This window comes from Poeciliopsis prolifica, unplaced genomic scaffold (assembly GCF_027474105.1).
Source record: "Poeciliopsis prolifica strain line A6 unplaced genomic scaffold, Auburn_PproV2 SCAFFOLD035, whole genome shotgun sequence".
Taxonomy (NCBI): domain Eukaryota; kingdom Metazoa; phylum Chordata; class Actinopteri; order Cyprinodontiformes; family Poeciliidae; genus Poeciliopsis; species Poeciliopsis prolifica.
In genome coordinates, this window is record NW_026562410.1 from 2,255,514 (window position 1) to 2,281,148 (window position 25,635).

At 37.0% G+C, this 25,635-nt stretch overlaps 1 protein-coding gene across 1 annotated transcript in view; it reads right to left on the minus strand.

The window, feature by feature from the left end:
- lamc3 (laminin, gamma 3) overlaps window positions 1-24,694 on the minus strand; it is a 115,518-nt gene extending 90,824 nt beyond the window's left edge. The window contains exons 1-3 of the mRNA XM_055052666.1: window positions 24,168-24,694; window positions 16,347-16,651; window positions 913-1,043 (exon numbers count right to left, since the gene is read on the minus strand). Coding sequence (XP_054908641.1) covers window positions 913-1,043; window positions 16,347-16,651; window positions 24,168-24,555 — 824 coding nt within the window. The 5' untranslated portion in view covers window positions 24,556-24,694. The remainder of the gene's footprint in view (window positions 1-912; window positions 1,044-16,346; window positions 16,652-24,167) is intronic.
- Between the last annotated feature and the right edge of the window lie 941 nt (window positions 24,695-25,635).

The window sequence follows — 25,635 nt, forward strand, 5'->3', positions numbered from 1 at the left end:
ACCATTTGGCCTGTGCATTGAACTACCCTCAAGGCCATTTATGAGGGACAGTAAGATTTTTAAAAAATGCTTAGAAAAAAAGGAACTAAAATATCTAACAAAAGTAAGAAACAGCTTAAGGCAAACTTTGCTTATTTAAGTTTAGTTGAGTGCTTAGACACTTTAGTGAGCTGAGATTTTTCGATTCTCTTGTTGAGATATCATTGGGATATTATTATAAAATTATCAATTGATATATAAATGAGATATAATATTTTCCATTTCTCTTCACTCTTCAAAAAGGGACAGACAAGAACTCAGACTTTTGAAGTAATGTAAGATGTAAGTTCATCTACATAAATCGAGAGCAGTCTGTATTAAAACAGCCACTCACATTCATCTGTCCAAATAGTTAAAACATCTAACAGAGCTGCAATTTTAGGAGAGTTAAGAAGTTTTCCATATTACAATAAATAAGCCTCCAAAGCAATAGCAACAAATGTATAGCTCCAAATGTGAAACTACTGGATGTTATTTAAGAAACATTTTTTGGTGTCTTGCTGGAGAAACTTCCCCAAACTTTAACTTTCTGAACAACTTGTAGCAAAGTCCTCCTAAATTTAGATACAGTGGCAACTGTGGAAACCAATAACAAATATTGCAATGTTTTTCTCTATACAGGACATATTTGTTTGGGTAACTCGAGACAAACATAAGTGCATTTGTAAAACTGAAAAATATCAAAGAAATCTGTATTGCTTGTGCTAATTTAAATAAATTACCATTCAAAAATTTTATTAAATTTTTTTTACACATTCTAAATTCAGCACTGAAAAAACTTTACATTCCAGCAATGACCATAGGGAATTTAGTAAGACTAAAAGCATTTTGAAAATTATGTTTTGTTTTGCTTTTTAATTTTGGTTCTCTTACCTTCCACCCACAGAAAAATCAGAGATGGCATAAAAATATGAGCGCAGCACTTTGGGATCCCTAAAAAACTCGTCCCCAAAGGTATTCAGCCTGTCCAAAGAGATGAGCAGGTCAGTGGCTGTCACCCATTCCTGGAAAACACACAAAGGAAGAGAAGACGAACATGCCATGAGACAATAAATAAACAAAATCTGACAAGCTGAGGAGAAAAAAAAAAAGAAGAAAAACAAACAACTAAGGAGGAAAAAAGACAAGATATAATAGCAGCGTGTTGTCAATATGTTTTTTTTTTCTTTTTTTATGATAAATCCTGAAAGCCGCAAATATCCTACAGTTAAAAAAAAGGGGAAACAAAGATATGTAAAGTTGGCAGAAAAGAGAGATTAGTCGGGATGAAAAGTTGGTGGATCAAAAGACATGGGTGATGGTATAACGACGGGGGGGAGAGCAAATGTAATGGGAAGATAATGAGTATGGCAAAGAAAATTGAGCTGATGTTAGAGTGAAAGGGGTGAAAGACGGAGGGGATCAATGGAGATAAAAGTTGAATTATGAAAAAAAAAAAAGAAAACCCACAACATTGCCGCTCTACTCTCCTGTAATGGATTGCACTTGGCAGAACCTCCTCTCCGATAAGATTTAAGCTACTGCATTTTGAGTCCAATGCACTGATAGAGCAGGATGAAGCAACAGCAGGAGAGAGTGAAGGAGGATAATGCAAACAGAAGGAAAGCAAATAGAAAAAAAGAAAAACAGTACTGCAATACTGGGGTGGAAGATAAAAGTGACGTCAAGCAAAGAGAATGATGACAGTACCATAAACCCACTTTTAAACAAATAACTGAAGAGATTTTTTTTTTCATTTCATTTTTTATTTTTTGGGTGGTTTGGGACTTTGTGGCGGTCCTCAAAAAGCCTGTAAAGCTGTGTGTTTTGAAGCTGCTCTCCAGAGACGTCTTTGAAGTGTGGCAGTGGTAGACAAGGAGATTGGAGTGAACGGGCCTCAGACTACAATCGCCTGATGATTTCCTTCATTCTTGTCTTTTCTTCTTTTTTTTTTTTTCCAGACAATACAGCACATCTTTGTAGCGGCGAAGCCCATCAAATAACACCTTTTTGATAAGATGGGGCTTTGCTTATTATAGAATACGAGGCATAAACCGAGCATGCTTTGTAAGTGATGTTTTCCATGCTTGTTTTTTTTTTTATTTTGAAGTAAGCTATGTTCTTAACCATACTGGGGGGAAGAAAATGTACGAAAATGAGAAACATCCCTTCAACTATTTGTGCGAAATAAGTCGACTTGGTTTGACAACCCCAAACTTTTTCACTGTGTAGCAAGCATGTGGTCAGACGTAACCTTCAAAGTAAGGGATGCTCGAAAAGAACCAAGAGAGCCAAATTGTCCCATTATAACACCACCACACTGAATCATAGACACAAGGCAGGGTCTATCTGTGGTACATCACAAGGCCTAATCCTATTGTACAATTATTGTAGCTGAAATTAAGACCAGTTGAACCAGTCTGTTCTTTTATCAATATGTTATCTAATTCAGCTGACTGTTACCAGGAGTCCTGAGGTGTTATGTGTGTTAGGTATGTAGAAAAGCATGTCTGAATGCATGGCATGTCAAACCTTGAAGGAGTTTGACATGCCATGCATTCAGACATGCTTTTCTACATACCTTAATTGCAATTAATCACAATTCAAGCAAAGCATTTTTGTTTAAATAACTATTGTTTTAGGACGGGGTGTCAAACTCCAGTCCTCAAGGGCCACGGTCCTGCAGTTTTTAGATGTGCCACAGGTACAGAACACTGGAGTGAAATGGCTTAATTTCCTCCATCTTTGGTCGATAAGTTCTCCAGAGCCTTAATGACCTAATTATTCTATTCAGGTGTTTTGCAGCAGAGGCTTTTAGGACCATCTTCTGTAAACTTTATCCATTTTGAAGCTCAGTTTGAACTTCAGCTGGTTGTCCTCACCAGGCCTAGACCTAGACACCTAAATACCCAGCTGACATCTGATTGGCAGATTAATTCATTTTGAACATGTGTTCCTAACCAAATAATCTGATTAAAGTTTATCGGAATTTAGAAATTTACCACGCCCTCTATGATACATAGATGCTCCCAAAAAAAAAGAAAAAATAAATAATCTGGATCTTGGTTAACAATACACTTCTTCAATCCTGCACATTAAAGCCAACATGAATGTTTTGAAGGGTACCAAGCTGCCTATGGAATAAGTATTAAGAAAATTTTCATTTTCACATCCTCCTAATAGCTTCCTTGTAAAACATTGAAGCATTAGTCTTTGTTCAGCAAGCAAAGCAATTTGTAGAAAGCTAAGAAATGAAACAAAGACGACACTTTGGGCCTTCTGGGAGTAAAGTCATGAACATAGTGTGAATTTTCTCAGCTTAAAATAGCCTGAACAGCAGAAAGAAAATGTTTAAAAGGAAAGTTGATTCTTGGGAGACTTTTTCCGCTTAGCATGACCAGAGAAAGAACAGAGTTTGGATATGCTGTTCGCAGTTTGAGAAGAAACTAGTTAATGATCTGTTAGTGTTAAGCACCTCTGATCAGACTTAATAAAGCTCTCTGTTTAGATCTTTCTGGAGAGAGAAAGAGAGAGAGAGAGAGAGAGAGAGAGAGAGAGAGAGAGAGAGAGAGAGAGAGAGAGAGAAAGTAGCAGTTACTTTCAGCAGAAATCTGATTATGCAGGAAAAAAATGCTCTTGTACAAAAAGCATTATTTGATTTTCATCTTTATTTCCAGCCAATTTCCTCCACTAAAGGATCCAACTCCAGTTGGAGGGCACTTCTCCGACAGTCCTCCCTTTTGGCAGTCAGTCAAAGCCTGTCAAGCAGTTGCATGATTGCATAATGTAAGAACAGCATCAGATGATTGAGTGTGGTCACCTGGCATGCTGTTGTTAACTTAAGTCCAGCACATTATATATTGTTCACACGGCTCTGCAGGCTAACAGGATTTGGATGCCACCTACAGTCTTGAGGCAGTCGAAAAGCAGATCAGTCTTTGTCTTGGGTTTTACCAACTTAAAACGGCAAATTTGCATTTATGTCTCGCAACAGCAGGCCTGTGATGTCAAGCATGATTTTCCTATGCTCAGGTTTTGCTTTAGTACTTGTCAAGTATTAGATGACATAACTTTTCTTGGCTGAAATGACCAAATAAATTTCATTTGGTCATTCATTTATTTTCCTACGTTCCAAAGGGGCTTATTTTTGGTCTCCAGTGGCAAAGGGGCGAGAGCTTAGATATACTAACAGGCAAGTTTTAAGTCCATCACAGGGAAACAAAGCAACAGACAATGTACTGAGTCACAGTTTATTGTCTGTTGCTTTGTAAATTGGTTGCTTTGTAAAGAGAGTGCAAAGCAACCAATTCACTTAACCTGCATGTCTTTTTTTTCACAAAGGAGAAAATCGCATCCATACGCACACAGGGAGAATATCAAAACTTCGCTTTAGTTCCCAGCCAGGGACTAAAGTTCCCATTCCAACCCAGGACTTTCTTACTTAAAAGAAACAGTGCTAACAGCTGGTCTACGATCTATTCTGTGACATCTTCACACTGATATGTAAGTAGCCAAGAGCAAGTAACCATGCAACCAGGTTTCAGGTAATGTAGGTTTATAGCTTTCCCAAACTGCAGACCGGCATTCAGAATGGTCATGATGAAAGATTTAATGATTTAACAGAAAACTAAGCAAAAATTAGTAACAAGACATAAAGCTGGCAACAGAAAACAGGCACATAATCAGACGGAAATACAAACATTTGACGGAGAAAAACAGGCAGAGGAAAAACAGGTGATGGAAAACAGCTGTGGAAAGAAGAGAACTGGCAGGCTGACTGAAGGTGAATAATATTGTTGCATTCTTGATGTACTAGGAACTGGGAAATTCCAACTTCCCAAATGAAAAGAAAAACAAAAAACAAACGAACAACTGAAACGCTCTCTGCAGTCTGATTTCCCACTAGGAACTCAGACTACCCACAGTTACGACTTGCAAAGTTGACTTTGCGTTTCAAGATGATTGTTCCTCGCATCAACAGCAGTTGAGATTTGGTGGAAAAATGTTTATTTTATAAGAAACACACATGTAGGAGGGCTTCTTAAGTAAATGTAACATGTAGCGCCTTCAATTCTAAAGTGAGCAAATTAAAAATGGGGTTTTCTTGTGAAAAGTAGTAGTTTGTTTCAGTTTTAATTGCAATGTTACTTATGAAAAAGCAGTTTTATGCACTGAAACCTTGGAATGATCAGCGAAAAAAAATTAACCTGATTCTCTTACCACACTTGTTGGATATGCATAGAAGTGTTGTGTAAAAATAATGGAATAAAATTAATAGAATTTAAGAAGTATAATCTTGAAGAGGCACTGAGAAGTATCCCTGACTTAATATGTATAGTTGAGATAAACTGAGTAGAGCTTTCTGAAATTAAAAACAATAAAAATTGTTCATGTGTAGTCAGTGTGAAAACATTGTTTCTATCTGCATCTAAATTATTTGGGTTGCTTCTTACTCTAAGCAAATTTTCAAGAAACTTCTGTTATCATGAAACAAAGAAACCTCGACAAAAAAATGATGCCTAAACCGCTTAGTGACATATTTCTTTGTTGTGACACTATCTTCAAAATACGAAGGCTCGTTCATTTAAAGCAAAAGCTGCAAAGACGTAAACTCTGTGAAATATACTTTGCTTCTTAATCCTTTTGCGGTTAATACACATTTTAATGGAAACAAAAATGGCTCGAGGCCATGACCTGATATTATGTATCCCTATTGAATGAATTATTAGCACAAAATCCATTGCCCACTAATGATATTATGGACCAGATTTATAACTCCACTAATGAGGGGCAATTCTGGACCATGGTATTTGACTCACTTTATTTCAGACCTCCACTTCTGCATGCGCAGTAAAAAGTGTTTTAAATATATTCTCAACACTAACGCACAGAGTAAATGCAATGCTTCATTTATCAAAGAGTATAGAACAATCATTACTGAAAAAGTTTATGCTTGGCATAACAGTGCTAATTGTGTAATAATTCCAAATATCACTTACTCCAGTAAAAGGAAGCAGTTTCTTAGGGTTAATTAGGAGTCAGCTCATAAGTTATTATTAGTGCAAACCACAGCAAAAGCTTAATTAACTTTGATTCCAAGTCCCTTGGAATTTGGGCTCACAATGCTACGATGATGCTGACATAGGAATAAGTATGGAGAGAGGCAAGGAGCCAGTCCTTTGCTCAAGGCAGTTGCTTCCAAATGGTCAAGTGAGCAGGTTCACATACAGAGACATGGATCAGAGTAAAAGAGTTGGCAGTATCACTGCTGCAGAGGATGTCCCTAAGCATATAACCTTCGCCATCACCTACAAATTCTCTCTTTTCTCTTGCGCTTCTCTGTCTTTCTCCTTCCCTTCACCACTCTTCCTGTTTCCCTTATTTCTACGTCTGCAGGCGGTGACAGGAAGGAGAGCAGTGTCCCTCATTCCAAAGTTAATAACTTTTTAATTTAATTGCTTAAGCTCACTGTGCCCTCAATATGTACTTTTTTTTTTTTCCCTCTCTCCGGCTCATCTCATTGTCATTCAGAGTCAGAGCTTGGGTCTTGCCACACAGCTTTCTTGAGTGAGAACGAGGGGGTGTATGTGGCGAGAGCAGGGGGACGGTGTTGTGGCAGTAGCGAGAGACAAACCATTTTAATGGATGACTGAACAAATTAAATTTGAATTCATACAGCGGCTTTCATCTTTTTTTTCTGATTATTGAAAAAAAAGCATGCTTTACAAACTTGACAACAGAGCTCACTTTGAAGTAAGCCATTTCTTTAGAAGAAGAAAAATAATTTGTATTTAAATGACAAGGTGAATGTTGTTTCTTTCAAATAAAATCTTATTTGGCAATAAAATTCTGCATGTTGAATTATAAGTATAACAAAGCACCAGTCTGAACCCTTTTTTTTTGTACATGGTCACATTTTAATGATTATTTTTTTATATATATATATATTATTCTTTATTCTTGCTTTGCCTGTCTAAAATAAAGAAAATAAAGTTGTTTTTATAAAGCACGAGATGTAAAGTCAGATATGCACTATCCAAACTGTGGCACAGCGGACAAATCTGCAGTGGGATTAAAATGCTAATAAAACAGGCTGGATGCAATTTCAGTTTTAAGCCTGATGAAATATGTATGGCTCTCTATGAGGATATATGCAGCGGAAATGGCACACTAATGTGGTGGATAGAAAAACAGGAAACTTTTCCTGCTCGGTTGACAATCATTATGTAACATGTTGCTTTTATTACTTGGACAAAGCTATACAGTTAATCCTACTACAGAATTCCTTTGCTGCCATCTAATAAATTTTAATATCAGACAAGGAACGCAAACTTTTATTTTATCAAACTAATGTAAAAATATTATTTCTAATGATATTTTATTGTACTAAGGCCCAGGGGAGGGCTATTCAAGCCAACCTGATCATGCATGTACACAAAGGTTCTCAGTCCCACTTATTAAATCAACTTCACTGAACCACAGTGAGATCCATTTCTCACAAAAAAACAAAAACAACAAAACAACAACAACAAAAACCAACAAAAAACCCCATAAAACAACAACAAATAAAAAAGAATCACGAGGAGTGACCAACCAACTCCAGATGTCACAAAGGAAAGAGCCTGGACCAAAATAGCTTCCAGAGAAAATAAGAAGAGGAAAACTACTACTGCCCCCCAAATCATTATGATGATGCCCAAGAATTTGAGGAAAATGTTGCACACACCGACCAGACAAAAGTAGAACGCTTACGAAGGTGCGTGCGCTTCTTACATCTCAGAAAACGAACACATTTCCGAAAAAAAGAACACCGTAAAAGGATGACACATCGTGGAAATGGAAATAAAGATTGTTACTGAGTCACAATCTTTACTTCAGTTTTGATTGAGATGCTTTGGTGTGACCTTAAAAAGCTCAAAAATTGTCCTGTGTGGCTGGAATTAAAACAATTCTGCAAGAATTAAAACAATTCTGCAAGAATTAAAACAATTCTGCAAGAATAGAGGGCCAAAAATCCTCAGAAGTGATGCAAAAATTAATCATTGCCATTATTGTCTCCTATGATGATGAACCACTTGACTAGTGTAAGAAAAAGGTTCATTTGTACATCCTGGCAGCTTTGTTTGAATATCTTATCCTTCCCTCAAATAATTAAATCATTTAAAACTTGCTTTTCATATTTATTCAAGCTACATTTCTTTGATATGAACTTTTATTTTGTATCACATGTGAATGTGAGAAAATAACACAAACCAGTGGAATCTGTAAGGGAGCAAATATGTTACTCCACTGAATAATTTAGTTAGAGAAAAACAGGTCATCAAGTCATTTTTTTATGTCAGTGAGATATATCTAATTTGACGCTCCTTGAGTGCACAATTTTTTTCTGTTGTTCTTTGTATTAGAAGTAAAAAGGATCCTGCTGTCGTAAATGCCCTTGATTAAATCGTTTAATTTTCCTGTTGCTAGGAAACATCAATAATCACAGAAACAAAATGTTACAAATTCGGGAAGTTTTACAAATCATTCATCAGTTTGGCTGGGAATGTCAACACAAGTCCAAAAATATGACAAACAGTGATAAACAGACCATGTTTGCTTTGATTACATTCATTATAAAACAACATGCTCTGAGAAACAGCAAACTTTATATCGAAAACAAGCCTAGATTTTTTTTAATGCAAACTTTTGACGAAACACTGATTACAATCACGAGACATTTTTTCCCCCCCCCCCAACTAAAGTTCTGCTTGCAAAAGAGCACAGGAGTGTCAGGGAAGTTTAAAGTCCCAGTATTAGTAATAAAACTCCATAAGGTACAAGATGTTTTACATTCTGGCTTTTTATTTTTTGTTCTTCAAAAAGTCAGCTCTTTACAGTGCCACACAGAGCTTAAAATTACATCGTTTTATCCTTCATAATGACTGGTTGGATGTCCTCCAATCGATACTTAACCATAGCCAGGACTCCCTTTTGTCACCTCTCACCACACATGAATGCTTGTCTATGACCAGAGTACTCCCAAAGTCCCATTTTTTAAAAAGAAGGTGGGTCTATTTGGAAAATATTTTCAGAAAATTGAATAATGAAAGGACATAAATGTTCTTTGTAGTGCATATGGAAGATATAAGATGGCTTGCTTTTGACAATCAATTGTGTTATTAAAAGAAATAAATTTAGACTGAAATTAATGATACAATAGGCATAGAGCAAATCTAAACATCTGATCACATGCTTAAAAGTTTGCACCCTTTTCCTTCAAATGTGGAATTGTTTTAGATCTGCTTAATTTGATATGACAAAAAGTTTTATCTGCAAAAATGTGCATTTTAAAGCAAATTTTAACTTGAGTTTTAAATCTTTTTCTTAAAGTGATGAATTTTCCCACGCAAAAAATATGAACGTTCACAATTCTCTTCCTCATATCCCACCCAACACACTGGCTGGACATTCTTTCACTAAATCAGAATGATGAAATATTATATTGAAATGCATTCATCATGGGGCGCCTGCCAAACCTATAATATGTCTCTCTGTTACATTAATTGTTTAAGGCAGCAGAACCAAGTCTTTAACTGTCATTATTCAAAAACAATACTAAGAGTATTGCAGGCTCTAAATAGTGTGGATTTGTATTGTTTCTCCAGCATAAAGGAAAAAAGTTTGAATCAAAGCACCTGTAGTATGTAATTTTCCACCTGCTGCTTGTTCAATTCCTCCTTTCTTTGCACTTCACTCGATGTTCTGTAGAAAGTGTTGTTGTGCAAAGGATGTTATATAGTGTTCCTCCCAACCCCACTCGACTGAGCTGCCTGTATTAGCACCTCAAGCGAGAACCTGTATCACACAATTAGAGAAGGCTATGCCCCACTGTCTTTATTTTGAAGATTTCCTGTGTAAAAAAAGGAGAACTCCTTTGCATCCCAAGAGCTTTGATTGTGCTTCAAAGAGGGTATGTTTGTTTTTTTTTTTTCTTTTTTGTCTCTACGCCCATATGGCTCAGCACCCTTAAAGTAGAGGAGGAATGAGACATTTAATGAAAGAAATAGTGCAATTGATCTCTGTTATGTTCTAATGGGGAAAGAGATCACACTTAAATTAGTGGCTCCACCCCGTTCCTTTAAAAGAAAGACACGGGGTGAGAGCTGGAATGAAGGAGGGTGGTTGTTTGCCAGGTTTGTCCAGAGATTTGCCAACCAATCCATGCATTCTTAGCTCATATTGATTGCCAACAGCTTTATAATCAGAAGGTATACATCGTCCAAAGAATTTTGAAATACTGCCAAAAGTAGCATTAGTATCAGTTTGAATGTGATTAAAGCTGCTATACTGGTTACCTTTAAAATAAAGGCCCTGCTTTTTGATAAAACAAAACAAAAACAAACAAAAAAAACTTAGAAACTATTTTGCTCCACTCCCCATTCAAACTTCTAATGTACCAACTCAATCACTTGGAATATTTATGCATATATAAAATTCCACAAATTCAGTAATTTAATGCAAATACACAAAAAAACAGAAAAAAAAAAGAAAAGAAAGAAGGTAGTTTCTTAGAGAATGTAGGTGTTTTGTAACACCAATTAAAATGTCAATGCTGTTCAACTCCACATTTTCCCTGGAACATTTTTGCTTGCAATGAGGCATGGAAGTGAGGAGCATGTGGGCCTGGCTGGGTATCAGAGAAACTTTAGCTCTAGCCTTTGGCTGCGTCAGCCAAAGGCTGACTCCATGATATAGGGGGAACTTTACCTGCAAACATCTCAAAAAAATAATCAATAAACACAAATATAAACCAAACTGAAGTTATTTTAAGAAGTCATAAAATGTGCAAGGGACTTTTGTGAAAAAATGTTTAGCTTTTGTTAATTTTGTATTTGTCCTTTTTTTCTGTTTTTGTTTACCAAACCACATTACACAATGCAAAGTACGGTTGGGTAAAGGGAAACATTTGGTTGCAAGTTTTTCTAACATTTCTCATCCAATTTGCTGTTCTGTCTTGTATGACTAGTTTCTCTTGCATATCTCAGAATTAAGAGTTAAATCAAACCAGACAAGTTAAAGTTTAAGAAAACTGTCAAAAAATCTTGGATCTGAGCTCATTTTACGAAACATTGCTTGCACTTTTTCCATTTGAACATGTTTTCTCTACCTGTTCAAATGTTCACCCTACTCTCTTCCTTGCATGTTTTATAAATAATCAAAACAACCCTTTCAGGGGAAGAAGAAGCATTTCTCTTTGTCAGTCCTTGATGAATATTTTTCAAAATGAACCCAAGTTGCACAACAGGAGAGCGAGTCCAATCCTCCCAAACCCCTAAATTCTTTTGTGCTACTCCAGCTTTACCAGAGTGCATGGAAATATAGCAAATAGATAAGTGCAGGTTGCACAGTCACTAATTTGAAGCGATCAATCTAAAATATATTTGTCTTGAGAACTGAGAGCATATGTTTTGTGGGTTAGACGTTCAGAAGAGCTTTCAAGCAAAGAAAAACAAAACTGAAGCAGCATCGGCAGAAGAGCTGAGGGAAAGTCATACACACAGAGCAGGAGAAAAAAAAAAAGATGAGGCATGGAATAATGTGGCAGAGAGAGGAGATTCATGTACTGTTGAGTTAAGAAGCTCTTGCTAAACCTCAGATACATTTATTTTCTTCATTCATTCTCATTTTTATTACTGTCCCAGCGGAGGCAAATGAGCAAAATCTCCGGAGCCAAACCCAGTCCTTCCCCTTTCATGCTGCTGTTTGTCATCCTACTGGCTGCAGCCTGCCACACAATGTGCCAAGCCCGTAATGGTACTAAATATAATCCAATAGTGCTTTTAATTCCAATTTTCACTTGCTAGAGATGCGAGGGAGCTTCACGTCAGAGAGCTGAGCAGAAAATGCACTGTTAATCCTGCTGCTCTGCGCAGTTTAGTGTACACTTGAGAGCAGAAGTGGCTTCATCCCTGCTGTCTACCCTTCATCTTTTTCAAGTTTAAATTGGGATCACTGCTAAAAATATATATATATATATATATTTCTTTCTACTCAGTGGGAGGTTGCAGGAGGCACAGCCTATTCAAAGTGCCAAGCTTGATGAGAGGGGAGGTATTGTGAAGAAACAGCAGCTGACAGGAAAAAAAAAAAAAAGTGTTTTGATAGAACAGGAGGTAGAGTTAAGGTGAGTTGAGACATGTCGGCTTAATCCTTGTCTTTTTTTTAAATAGATTTCCTTTTTAAATCGGTGATGTTTTGAAGCACCGATGATTACAGGTAATTCAGAATGAGCAAAAAAATTGGCAAAAAAAACTATTAATACAGTAAGAGCCTATGATTCAACACTAAATCGCACGTAAAGTAAGAATCATCTCTTCCTTACAGATCAGACTTTCTCAGGGATTCTTTTTTTTTTCATATTTTAACTCTCATTTTTGAGACTATTGACTTACGATTGTTTTAACTCTGCCACTTTAGATTAAGGGCATGTCAGAAAAACTCAAATAAAGTCCAAACTTTAACTAGGACAGTCTAAAACCACTCTAAGAAAAATCTTTTCAGCAAATTTATTTATTTATTTATTTATTTTGATGACAACCCCAAAACATTATAAGCAATAAAACAAATTAGGACAAGTAAATCCAAAACACAACACAAAACGTTAAAACAGAGAAACACCCACCCACACACACACAACATCCATCCTTCCCTCGCACATAATTGGCTAGTATATCAGAAATAAATGAACAAAATATAGTATATGTGTGATACAAACACTCTACAGCGGGACAAAAAAAAATTATAATAAAACATTATGTACAAATACAAAGTACATCAGGAGTAAGTCAAGAACAAATGAGTGTTTATCGTTTTTGAAAGCTTGAGCAAGATGTTTGACAATGAGTAAGTAAAGATAATTTAAACGTACGGAAAAAGGTGATACAGCAAACTGAGGGAGGGAAATTATTTCACTCTGAGCTTTGAACTGAAATGCATAATGCCCATTTTTTTCCCCAATACTTGGTGTGAAAAAAACAAAACACAAAAAACTGATCAGTATTTCTCAAGCTATATTGTGAACTAAAGGGGATTAAACATCGTTTTAAATATGGAAGAAAATTAAAATGGATATATTTAAACATACATAACATCCAATGACATTTTTTTATTCTGGCCTTGGGAGCCAGCCAGTTTAAGGACTCATATATAGGACCTCAGAATAAAAACACAAAGACAATTAAGTAGAGTCTTAAAGGGACGCAGCTTCTCTGCTGTTACCATAAACATCATCTGGATAATCTAGGATTGGGAGCGACTGTTGTGTGACAGCTATTTTGCAAACTGGAATGGAAAATAGAAAAAGCAATGACTAAAGAGAGAAAGTAACCATATATATGGTTACTAAGAACAGTTTTTACAAACTGTTCTTAGCTTAGTTCTTGCTTTTCCTCCCCTTTTTAGCTTTTTGTCCTTCGGGAAGGTTTGGTGCAGGTTATGCTATGCAAGGTTGCACTTCATATCCCCCACATATCTTCACTTCCTCTTCCTATTTAATGATGTGGAGGAGGACAGCTTTCTTTTCAGAGGTGGAAGCAGAGTCAGACATTTTTTCACACCAAGACATCGGAGAAAGGTCAGTCAGAAGAACAGGCCGTTATAATCAATGCTCTGATGGAAGCTCTGCACATGCAAGAGGTCACGGCTAGCGGCTGATCAATGCAGTGAAATGCTTCTTCTGAAATTAAGCTAACTCGGTTGAAAATATTCTTTCCCTGGGTTTTGTTGCTATTTTGAAGATGGGGAACAAAAATAGGAAAAAGGAACTGTGAAAAGCAGCAAAATGGGCAGGGGGAGCCTGAGGTTGCCCACATCACCTGACTGAGGTTTTGACAGAGTTAGGGGAACTAAAAAAAGGCTCTTCTGTCACATCGTTATATTTGCTTCATGTTGTTGTTATTTTTCCATCGTGGGCAGCGTTTTGTGTTATCTGTGAATTCACCAAGTTTGAATGACATTGAAATCGCACCAGTCCAGCTTAATGCATTTATTTAACATTTTTCGACATGTCAGCAAATATAACATTTTGCAGAGGTGTCCTTTCTTAAAAAGTACTCTGCTACTTGATGGATTTTAAGAATGTTTGTTTACCAAACATCTTTTTTTGAGAGAAAATAACCTTCTGGAGACAACATTAATTATTGATGGTTAGGAATTTGGAAGAAGAAAACATCAATAACATCTACAGACAAGATTGTGTCTTTCTGCAGTCAACTTTTATACCATTTTCCATCCAGGAGTGTTTCACTTGTAATTGTTGGCTGGGCAGCAGTTGCTGACATGATCTGGTGCAGCCCAATCTGATCAGCTAAATCTGTAACATGTTCCATTTCTATGCTAAGAGCTAATTTCCTAATGAATCACCAGGACCTGAAACATTGAGATACTGAGCCTCTCTCAACTGTTTAATCTCTTTCATCTGAAGAACATCACTGGCGTTTTCCTCCAGACAAAAGAAACACAATTCAGTTCTCTCATACTCTCCAATGGTATGTATAAAACAATAAACATATTGGTTTCTTGTTCAGATCTGCTTATTTTTGTTGGAACCTTTTCACCAAACACAGACCAGCAGGACAAGCCATTCAAAAGTCATACAATTGGGTATTGATTAATCATTACATCTACCATAAGCCAGTCTGAACTGTACGTGATACTTGATGTAAAATGTCTGACAATCATCAAAGTATTTCAAACCATCAAGTGACATTGTGATATGTCCTGTGTTATGCTTCAGCATTTCTCGTGGTTTTCTGAGGAATCTGGTAGCTGTAAACAGAAAATCCCAAGATCCAATATAATATCACAACCCGCTTTTTCGAGACTTTACAAGGATGGAGTCAGAAAGCAGCTTCAATTATCTATTTAGTAGATTTGAGCAAACTTGACAGGCACTTTCCAGACACATTTAAGATTCACATTTGTTTCTGCTCACCTTGGCTGAGCTCACGGCTTCAAAAACTCTTTTTTTTTTCTATCAGTACTTTTTTTTTCCACTGTTGAACGTATGCCTTTAAAGCAAATTAATGAACTCCCAGGTTTTACATCATTTTCTTTGCTGAACTGGAACCTTTTCAACTCACACAGATGTGAAAGAAACTTCAAAAGCTGCCTCAGCCAATGTGTCTTGAAATTTTGCTTCTGACCAAAAATCTGTTAGCTGCAGAATATGACTAGTTCATTTTTTTTCTGTGTGCTGTTAATGAGAACATACTTACGTTGCATAATTTGCTTTGTTTTGTTTGAATGATTCTGGTCAAATTTCTGATTTGGTGTTTTTTTTTTTTTTTGCATTCAAGCAGACCTGAGACCTGCTCATGCTGCTGTGCATCAGTATTTCAACTATGAAGTAAAAATAGTCACAAATATAAGCAGCAAACATCAAAGCTCATCAGACTTCCTCAGTTTAAGTCGCAAAGTACTTCAGTATGAATAGGTGCATGCATGAATGCTCACAGGCTTTTTTTTTTTTTTTAAAAAGGTGGGGAGACTGGTGTAAGTGCTTTATTTAGTCACTTTTTGCCATGCTTTACATTGCCCACCCCTTTCAGATTCAACCTCAAGAGGCGGCCATTAATTCAGCTCAACACTCTCAAGGCTTCATCAATGTTAATCAGAACTAAACATAACATTAGCTTTACTCCAACTCCTTTGAAAAGACTAGAAGCCATGCATACATAAGCATGGCTGTAGGATGTTTGTCTGTGTATAAATGTGCAGATTTAGAGGCAACAATTTTGAATGTTCTGAATGACATTTGAAGCAGAACATTAGAATATCACATGCAATGATTAGAGCTAGTTGCATGCTGGGGAGGCAATTCAGTCATTTGATCAAAGTTTAAACTTTAATCCAAACAAGGGAAGAAAGTAGCAATCATTGAAAGGATTGATATTTTTTAAATGTGAGAGCTTCAACACAAATTAAAACAATCTGGGAAGCCCACATTTTGATGGCAGAATATTGTTATCTGCTAAAAGGAAAACTGACCCCATCTGGGTAGATGTGAAGGCAAAACCAGAAAGACCGCATTCTTCTGTGACATTATTGAAAAATGACAAATGAAATAAATAAATAACCTCCATAAATCTGGTTCGTCCTTGGGTGAACCTTGCAGGAGCCATAAATTTGCTTTGTTAATTAGATCAAGTCATCATACATCTTACTCTCTAGTCATATGTAAAGCCAAGACAAAAGAGTGTATTTTATACAGTGATTAAACATCTTTCTTTAACATGTTATATTTAAAGGAAAATATGTGCTCATGAAAATATGAAGTGTCTGCTCACCTGCAATGCCAGGCTTTGGTCAAAGTTGTAGGCACTGGGTCGACCTTCCAGGGTAGAAAAAGCAACATTTCCTCCAGTGAGAGGGGAGATATCGCTGAACTCGTCTGTACATACTGCGGTCCTTTCATCTTCTCCAGGGCGAATGTAACCTTTGGTATTTCTCCTATAGGTCTTCCCACATGAAGCACTGTAATACTGGTATGGTAACCAAGGTCCGTCCTGTTCTGTACGCTTGTATATGGCAAAGCTCTCCGGCCGGCTGGTGTGGAATTTCAAACGGATGTATGTTATCTCAAAGGCTTTGCCTGTGGAAAACAACAACAACAACATAATCACTTTTTAATAAAATCAGAACAATCAGTAATTTCCTGCTTATTTGGCAGATTCATGTTTTCTATAGTTAGGTGTTCGATTAGTCAACATTTAAGAGTTACAGTTTAGGGTCAAAGAGCAAAGGAAAAAATATATATATTTTGAGTAAATAATTGCTTTTTAAATATTACAGTAATTGACAAATTGAATAAAAAAAAAATGAATTCACAAAATTTTACTACATTTGCATTTTTACTATATTGGAGCAATTGTTTACATAATCTCTCAAGTTAATCAAACCTGTTTGATTAATGTTTTTTTTTTTCAGATTAGTTCATTTTTCTTTTCCTTCAATTATGTGGAATAAACGACAACATCGTCACCTCCAACACTGATTAAATCCTAATACTCTATTGCTGTAGAAAAATTGACAGACAACCTTAGAAAAATCACATTAGGGGAATCTCCGGAATATGAAAACACTCAGAAAAAAGAGGATTGACTGGGTAGACACAAACTGAAATCACATTGGCAGAGGAGTAACTTGCAGAAACTCTCTTAACAGGCTTCTTTGGAGCACGCCTGGGTGTTTTCATCTACATCATTAGATACTAAGCTCTGCACACAGATAGAGGGCCGCCGTCCACTGCTGCAGCCGTAATGACATCTGTTGCTGTATTCTGCCAAGTCAGAACTTGGCACACTCGTGTCTTGTCTTTCCAGAAACCTTTAATGGTATCTTTTGACTTGGAGCTCTGAGATCATTTAGCTTTCATTTATTTCCCCACATGAGGTGAGCTCAAGCCTGCTGTGGCAAAAAAAAAGGAAAAAAAAAAACACATCGGATGAAATATATTCTGGGTATCTGTGATGACAAGCAGAGAAATTGCAAACATGGATATTTGCATGTTACTGTGGTTATCGCTGAGCCCTTCTTGGTTAAAGTTTGTGATCTAATGTAGCCATTTGCTGATATGAAAAAGAGTGTGCATTTGTTGGTGTATGCAGGCATAGCAGTGAAAGGTTGTAGTAACTGAAAGCTATTTAAAATCAGTTTTTGACGACCCTGGAGGCATACCCCGCCTCCTCAAAAAGAGGCCAAACAGGCTGTTAACACTTTCTCCACAAATTAAAAAGAATATCTCACTAAGATCATAAAATGAAAAGAAATTGTGCATTTAACTTCATCATACACTACTTTTATCCTGCCATAAGTGGGTCTGTGATAGCTGGAGATATGAGCCAACTCTCCGGTGGCCCTACAGAGATAAGTGGTTAGCAAAATAAATGGATGATTGTAATTAAAATGCTGGATATTAAATCAAGTACTTCCTGAACACTTATTTACTCTTAAGCCACACCAGCAGATAGATGCAGCATTCCAAGACAAACATTGTGGACAAATTTGAATAAAAAGTTGGAAAGGTTTGCAGGTGTCTGTTTGCAAAATGATCGAGTAGGAAATTAGTCTTGTTTCATGACGTTTACACAACGTCTGCTTCTCAGGGGAAGAGCTTATAAACACCCACTGTGATAGTAAGACTTTTCAGGCTAAAGTGGTTTAGATAATTACCATTACATTTCCAGAAAAGTACTAATAAAAGTAGTGTGATATCAAAAAAAATTTTGCCATAATTTTGCTGATAATGTTATAATGATATTTATTGTAACTTACCACAAGTTTCCTAACCATTTGTTTCCCTTATCACAATCCCCTCCAACATTAGTTTATTTCAGCCACTAAAAAATTAACAAGTGTGGGGATCAGTGGTGGTGAAAGGCCAAAAATAGTATTGGCACACCGACAGTGAATGCATCACATTTGATATACAATATCCTACCAAATACTGCATCCAAGCCATCCTTTGCAAATGCGATACTATGCATGTTGACATTGCAGTGATGACTGCAGTTTGACATATTGTGCAGGTTCAACATTGACAAAACAAGACACACCGGAAGGCAGCTTGTTGTATGACCAATGGAAGATGCAAAATTCTGAAATCCCATCCCTGCACAGAAGTATGAAAGAAAACGATCAAAGAGCCAAAAACAGGAAAAAAGATGAAACCTTGACATTGATACAGAGATACATCCAAGTTAAATTGGGACTTTAGTATTTTGACAATGACCACAAAGAGAAAATTATGTCTAAAAGTCATGTAATTAGCCCTCTGGTTGACCTGTTCTGAGTCAAACACAGCTGCACTTGTCTACCCAGACTCAGACTAAACTCTCTTAAGTATGGGAAACTATCTGCAAACTGTTTATTATTTGAGCTAAAAGTCTTGTGTTACCAAACAAGTGGCTGAGTGGATTTATCAACTCATGCCAAATGCAAAGTCCAATCAAACAACTTGCTTTTACTAATGCTTTTCACAGATGTAAGATCGTGATCTAACTGTGAAAGCACCATGCCCCAATGAGGCAGACTTCTTTTATCAATGCTTTAAATCAGAGACAGGATGTTGCTTTTCTTTGACTTTCCAAAATGAGAACCAGCTGTAGACATCAATGTGCTCTGATAGAATGTGTGTTTGTGTGGGTCTCTCTCTCTCTCAACAAGTCTTTGTGGGAAAGACCTGACCCCAATTCCTTACCAGCAAAGCAGAATTTTCTCCCACCCCCCGCATCCCTTTTTCTCCTTCCTCATTATGTTTTGCTTACTCCCCCTGAAGCTGCCCTAATCCTGCACCCCCTCACCTCTTTTTTCCATCTCTCTCTCTCCATTTCTTCACAGACCCACACTGACCTGTCTGCTGCATGTGCCTCTGCATCCTGCTGGTCTGTTTATCATCCCAACATTTGCCTGTATTCCCCTCACAGAGATCTTATTTTGTTTGGACAGGCGAAGGAAAACAGTAAGGCGATGGCACCCCCCACCATCAGTCCAGATGGACTACAAAAGGATGCCACACACATAATTCAGAAATATTGGGTTACATGATGTTATGTGTTCTGGAAACCGAATCAGAATCCGTTTAAGGTGGAAACATCAAAGGCGGCGAGTTTAGTGGAGCACATGGTTGGTAGGAGCAAAAGGTCAATTTAGTCTATAGGAGACAGACATGTGGGTGTTGGAATTGTTTGAATAATAAACTCTCAAGACAAGAAGGATTTTTTTGTAGCTGCAGCAATGTCCAGTCTCTTTGGAACAAAATAACGCTATAAACAGTGTCCCAAACATGGTAAGACATCAAGTTGATTTTGAAAATCAATAGTCTTCACATGATGGAGGCACTTCTTACTTTTCGGGACACGTGATGCGAGCATTCCTCTGTGGTCAGAGCGCTGACATTTTCACAGTCTACAACCATGTTGTTGCTTTGAAGTGCAGCTGTTTGACAGCTTCGATTGTTCATCCCGCGGCGAATACAGGAAGACATTTGACCTATTAAGAAAGTTTATAATTTTGAACAGAAGTGACCATCCGCGACAAACATATAGAATAGGGCAGTGTGCAATTAAGGCTTTGCTCAAAAGTAATTATGATTTTCAACGTTAAACAAGATTCAAATTGAACTTGGCACCCCACATCGCAAAGAGGTGTCCCAAGTCTGCAGAGCTTTATTGCATTTTGACATTAACAATACCGTCTACACAGCCGGCAGATGAACTGGACCTCGTGCTTCCCTGTCATGCTTCAACTGCATGTTTTTCTTCCAGTTCAAGATGTCTTTAGGAAAATGGAAACAGTGCGACAGAACTGAAAATTTATCATGCCATGAAAATCCAACATTAGAAGAGTATGGAGTCAAACCTGAATTAGATAATTAGCTGTTCACACCTGCAAAGTTTTTATGATCTTCTATTTGGTCTCAGCTTTCTCGAGTCCACACTCAGGACACCCACCAATAAATTCTAGAACATTTATTCTGCTGTCAAGCTTTATGGAGATGCCAATTTCATTTTCCAGCAGGATTTTGAAGCTGCCCAAACTGCCAACGGTTCCAAAGGATGGTTTGATTACCCCAATGTTATTGTGCTTGATTGGCCAGCAAACGTCCCCGACCTGAACCCCTTATTGGCAGGGGGTGAAGATGACCTGAAGGGTGCCATCTGAGCAACCTGGGCTTTGACTACACCTCAACAGAACAATATTAATGTGCCTATTAAAGCAAAGATGCCCAACCAAGTATTAACTGTATAAAAATGAACTTGTCAGAATCCCTACTTTTTAAAAATACAGATTTTAGTTGATCTTTGGGATTTGTCTGTAAGCCATGATCATAAAAAAAAATACAATTCATATAAGCTTGAAATATTTTTCCTCTTCTTATATTAGATTTACATAGTATGAGTTTCACTTTCTGAAATAAGTAACGAAATTATTTAACTTTATCTTGATGAAGCTTTACATGTATTATTGAGCTTTACAGCCTGTAGTCTAAAATGAAAACCCAGTATGCAACTTGACAGTGACCCACACCTTGTTCCTTTTGCCTCAGGATAGAAAACATCATGCACAAACAATATATGGATGAGCAGCCAGTCCTACTTTGGGAAACATATCTGAAAACTTTATTTCCTCAATAACTTATTCACTTTTGCATCAGTTTGTCATGACCTAAAATAAATTCATGTCAAATCATATTTACTGTGCTAATCTTGATAAAGGAAATATTCATTTTAGTAGTGCATTTGAGTTGTACTAACAGATTTGGAAATCTATATCTAATAATCACAACAATAACAAAACATGTCAGTAACCTAACATTTATTCACACTTATAGATTATTATTATTATTATTCAGATAGTTTTTTTTATGACAATAAGTTGTTTTCTAAAATACCTTACAATGAATGCTACACTAACAGACTGTCAGATATAAACTAATTCACTCCAAAAAGTGTTAATGTTCCAAAAATGTATGATCTAGTCCAGCAGCAATCCTCCAAAGAAAGCAGCAGAAAAAAACTAAAGCACACTAGACATCAAGTACCTATAAATACTCTTCTATCACTCCTTAGTGACTTCTCTGATGAACTCTGTAGGTTAATTTGACACAAGCATCTCCTGCTGGTAGCAGCCTGCCAATGGCAGAAATGCCAATGCTCACCTCTATTGATTACTCAGCAAATGGAAGGCCAAAGTGTAGGCGTGCTTGCAAGCTCTTTGTTTTTCTGAGTCTGCTTATTTGCTTGACTGTTCATTGGCAGGATCCACTCATCACTGAGAAGTCAGCTTCATGAACTGAGGAATAGGTGTTGGTGAATATCAAAAGAATACTTTATGAAATGAGCTTACACCAAAATTACAAAAGACTAAACACTGACCTTGTACTTTGGGTGTGCTCCTAGTTTTGGACTATGGTACTAATTTAGAGGGATATTCCAGAAAAAAAAGAAAAACAACCAAAAATAACACAACTCTTTTTCCACTGCACATCAGCAGTTTGATTCAATTTGTACAAGACTAGTACGGTAATTACATTTGGGAAGGTAAGCTTAGAGCGCCAGATTTCTCTTGCTGATAAGAGATTACTGTAATCACACAAACCCATGGAAATGAGAAAATAAAATTGATTTACAGAAGGTTTGCAAAAAAAATTTTTGGGCATCACAGACCATTACAGTTAGGTCACAATTTAAGCAGTTTTTCACAGCATGGTATTGTGACTGGAATGTCAGTGGATCGAACATAATTAATATCAAAAAGGACAAAGAGACTTGCAATGCAAATGGACACATTGCACAAGATTATAATATTACTGTCAGAATTAATTGAGCAGTAAAGTGGTATGTAGTTTCATACTTTCAATTTTGCCAAAGCAATGTGAATGACTATCGATCTACCCCTCCATTTCTCCTACATCTGTGAACAAAATCCTAAGACAATTAAGCCCCGTTTACACACAGTGGCTATTCAGTAAAACAGAAATGTTTTTAATGAGATTCAGCTGTACGTTCATCGGAGTGTCTCACACCAGAACATTTTGAAACCAGGTCTAAGAGTGCCATTTTTGGGGAAAACCATCAGATGCAAAGACGTCTGGGGTTTTCTTATGCATGTGCTACATAAACTGTTCAGTTTAACGTCTGATAAGAAATACGTTCAATGAGCTCTTGGTTCACTGGAAACTGGTCATTGTTTCTTAAATAAGGTGGAAGTTAACTATTAGCATGAATCATTCTGACAGCAAGAACGCTGAGACTGAATTGCAAACAGGTGGGCTTAACTACTATATTAAAGTTATTTATAACAGCAATTAGTTGCTTTGGTGTTTATTTGGGGTTGTGAGAAAATAAGTGCTTCACTGCAAATGCATGTTATATTATTCAGAATAATTCCTCACACAAAATGATAATAATCATAATTTTTCTCCCACTGCTCAATAATTTTCACTTGTGTTAATCAATAATGTCAAATCTTGACTTAAAAAGTTAGAAAATTATTATATAAAAAAGCTCAAGAGATTGGAATAATTGTGCAAAGCGCTCTGAAATCAATGAAGTGGATCAGTGCTTGACCCAAATTAGGTTGTTTTTAATCTTGCAGTTTTTATAGAGTATAAGGAAACTTTTCTGAAAGTGATGGAAAAAAATTTGCATAATTTGAAATGACAGTGGACTTGCCTTGGATGTCCCAGGCTATGAAAAAAATGACTTTCTGACGGGAGGTAATGACATTTCTGTCCCTCAAACATGTAGCTCATGAATTCCACATGCATTTTATGAAATGGGATGGCTAGTATTAATTTGTTCCCTTCCAGTTATCAAGACCTGTTTAAACCACTTTTGAAGGACTTCAAGGGTAAAAAAAAAAAAAAAAAAAGTAATAATAATGTATATTGTAAAAGCGCAGAAAGTTGTAACTGTTAGATTGTGGTATTGTGGTGACAAGCAAATCATACAGCAGACATGCTTAAGGCTTTACATCTGATCAGATTTGTCCCCAAAGTTCTAATCATCTCTTTGGGACCAGCACCACTGCTCAGTTTGAAATGTGGTGTAAATGAAGGGCCAGACCCAAAGGGCACGTCACTGCTCATGTTTTATTATCTATATTGCAGCAGTCCTGTCTTTGATAATCTGCCATGAATCCAACAGAATTCTGGTTTGTTAAGAAGAATTTCAAGTCTAACCAATGTCTGGACGCGAGATTGTTTTATGGAGATGAGTCTAGACTAAATAATGCAAATTGTCTGTTGTTCAGAACATCTGTTTTAAATTGTCAGCCTTCCTCCCTTCCCCCTTTGGGCTTGCAGAACACAAAACAATGCCTGAAACTACTTTCAAAGAAAGGAAAAGTGAAAAGTTAATGGCATGTCAAGTTGAGAATATATGAAAAAAAAAAAAAAAAAAAAAAAAAAAAAATCAGGCAAGATTCTCTTCACTGGAAAAAAAAATATCTAAAAATAGTCTGTTAGGCACTTTTGATAATAAAAGACATTATATACTGTAGGTAGTCATTCTGCTGAATCTGACCACAAACACCATAAGCTGAGGAAAGTATGACCAATAAAAATTAGATGTCAGGCTGAAAGCAGATTGTGTAATTGCTCTTACCAAGGTGAAGGGTTAGGTTGACAGAATTGGGGTACTGGATGCCATAGTACATGGACTGGCTTTGCCACCATGTGGGCTCCTCATTCCTGTTAAAGTCTGTCAGGAGGCTGGCATTGTGGTTCAGCTCAGGGTCTGATGCATCACAGTAGTGACACGAGCGCGTTGAGCCGGTCTGCATGCAGTAGTCCTCAGGTGGAGAACCACACACGTTTGACACCACCACAGTGCGATTGAAGGCAACGTTCTCAAACTTGGGCATGCAAAGGCTTGAGGCCCCCTTCTCATCATAGCAAGTGTCCATTGCGGCCCAAACCGGACAGTAATGGTGCAGGAAATGAAAAAAGACTAGAGCCAATATAGGAAAACTCAAAGCAAAAGTTGCAGACATGTCTATGACTGCTTTGAACTTTCGCACTCACACTTCAGTTTTGAAGTTGAAAACATAAAGATCCAAACTTCATGTGGAAAGAGTAGTCCAACATCAAGAGAACGAGTCCAGTCCAAAGTCCTCTTTGTCTGCTTTCTGTGTTTTTCCTCTGCCGGGTCTGAAACATGTGTTTTCCTTCTGTTGAATGGAATGAAGTTTATGCAAAGACCTCCTTACTTTAGGAGCAAGCTGGAGAGAGAGGAGGGACAGGGGTGGGGGCTGATTGATTCAAAAAGACCTTTGAAACTTCTCCCCCTGCTGGATAATTTGAAAACTACACCACCTCGAGATTCAACTGAGCCAAGCGGATTTACATCTTGAAAAGAGACTTTGTCACCTCTGGGCTTTGAAGTATTGCATAATAAAGCATTGCTGCTTGACTCTTATAGAGACACACACCTTAGTGATTGGAGAATAATACTTGACACTTGGCCAAGCAGCAGGACATACTGGCAAATGTAATTATAACAATTCAGAAGTGGAAAATTAACAGTTCTGACACTGTTGGAAATATTTCACCAGACACAAATCATCTCTGATCCAGGAAAAGAGCTATAGCCTTGCAAAAAACAGATGTTTACTCACCATAAACCTCACATTTTTTAATGGATGTTATTTGACAGACTAACAAAATGTTTTGAATGCTTCTGAATTTCCAACACATTAACTTTTTGATTCAATTTCAGAATAATCCTGTGTTTGGCTTCCCCCCATCACCTCTGATGAACTTCCTGCCCCTGGAAGAAAAGAACCCCAAATCCAAAACATGATGCTTGTGTTTCATGTTTTTTTCAGAGTATTGCATAAGGTTCATTTACATGGGCTGGGAGTTGCCTATACTCACATTTGATATTAGAGAGCTAAATCTCCAGAGCATGGAAAGGTTAGCCTTCAGATTATCTGCTCTGCTGCTGTCCGAAGCCTTCATGTTATATTCAACTGGATTATACCAGTTGCAGCCATGGTATAAATTGCATGTATTTTGGCAGCCAGAGAGATAATTCAAGGTGATGCTGTGGGCAGATTTTGCTAAAACAATTA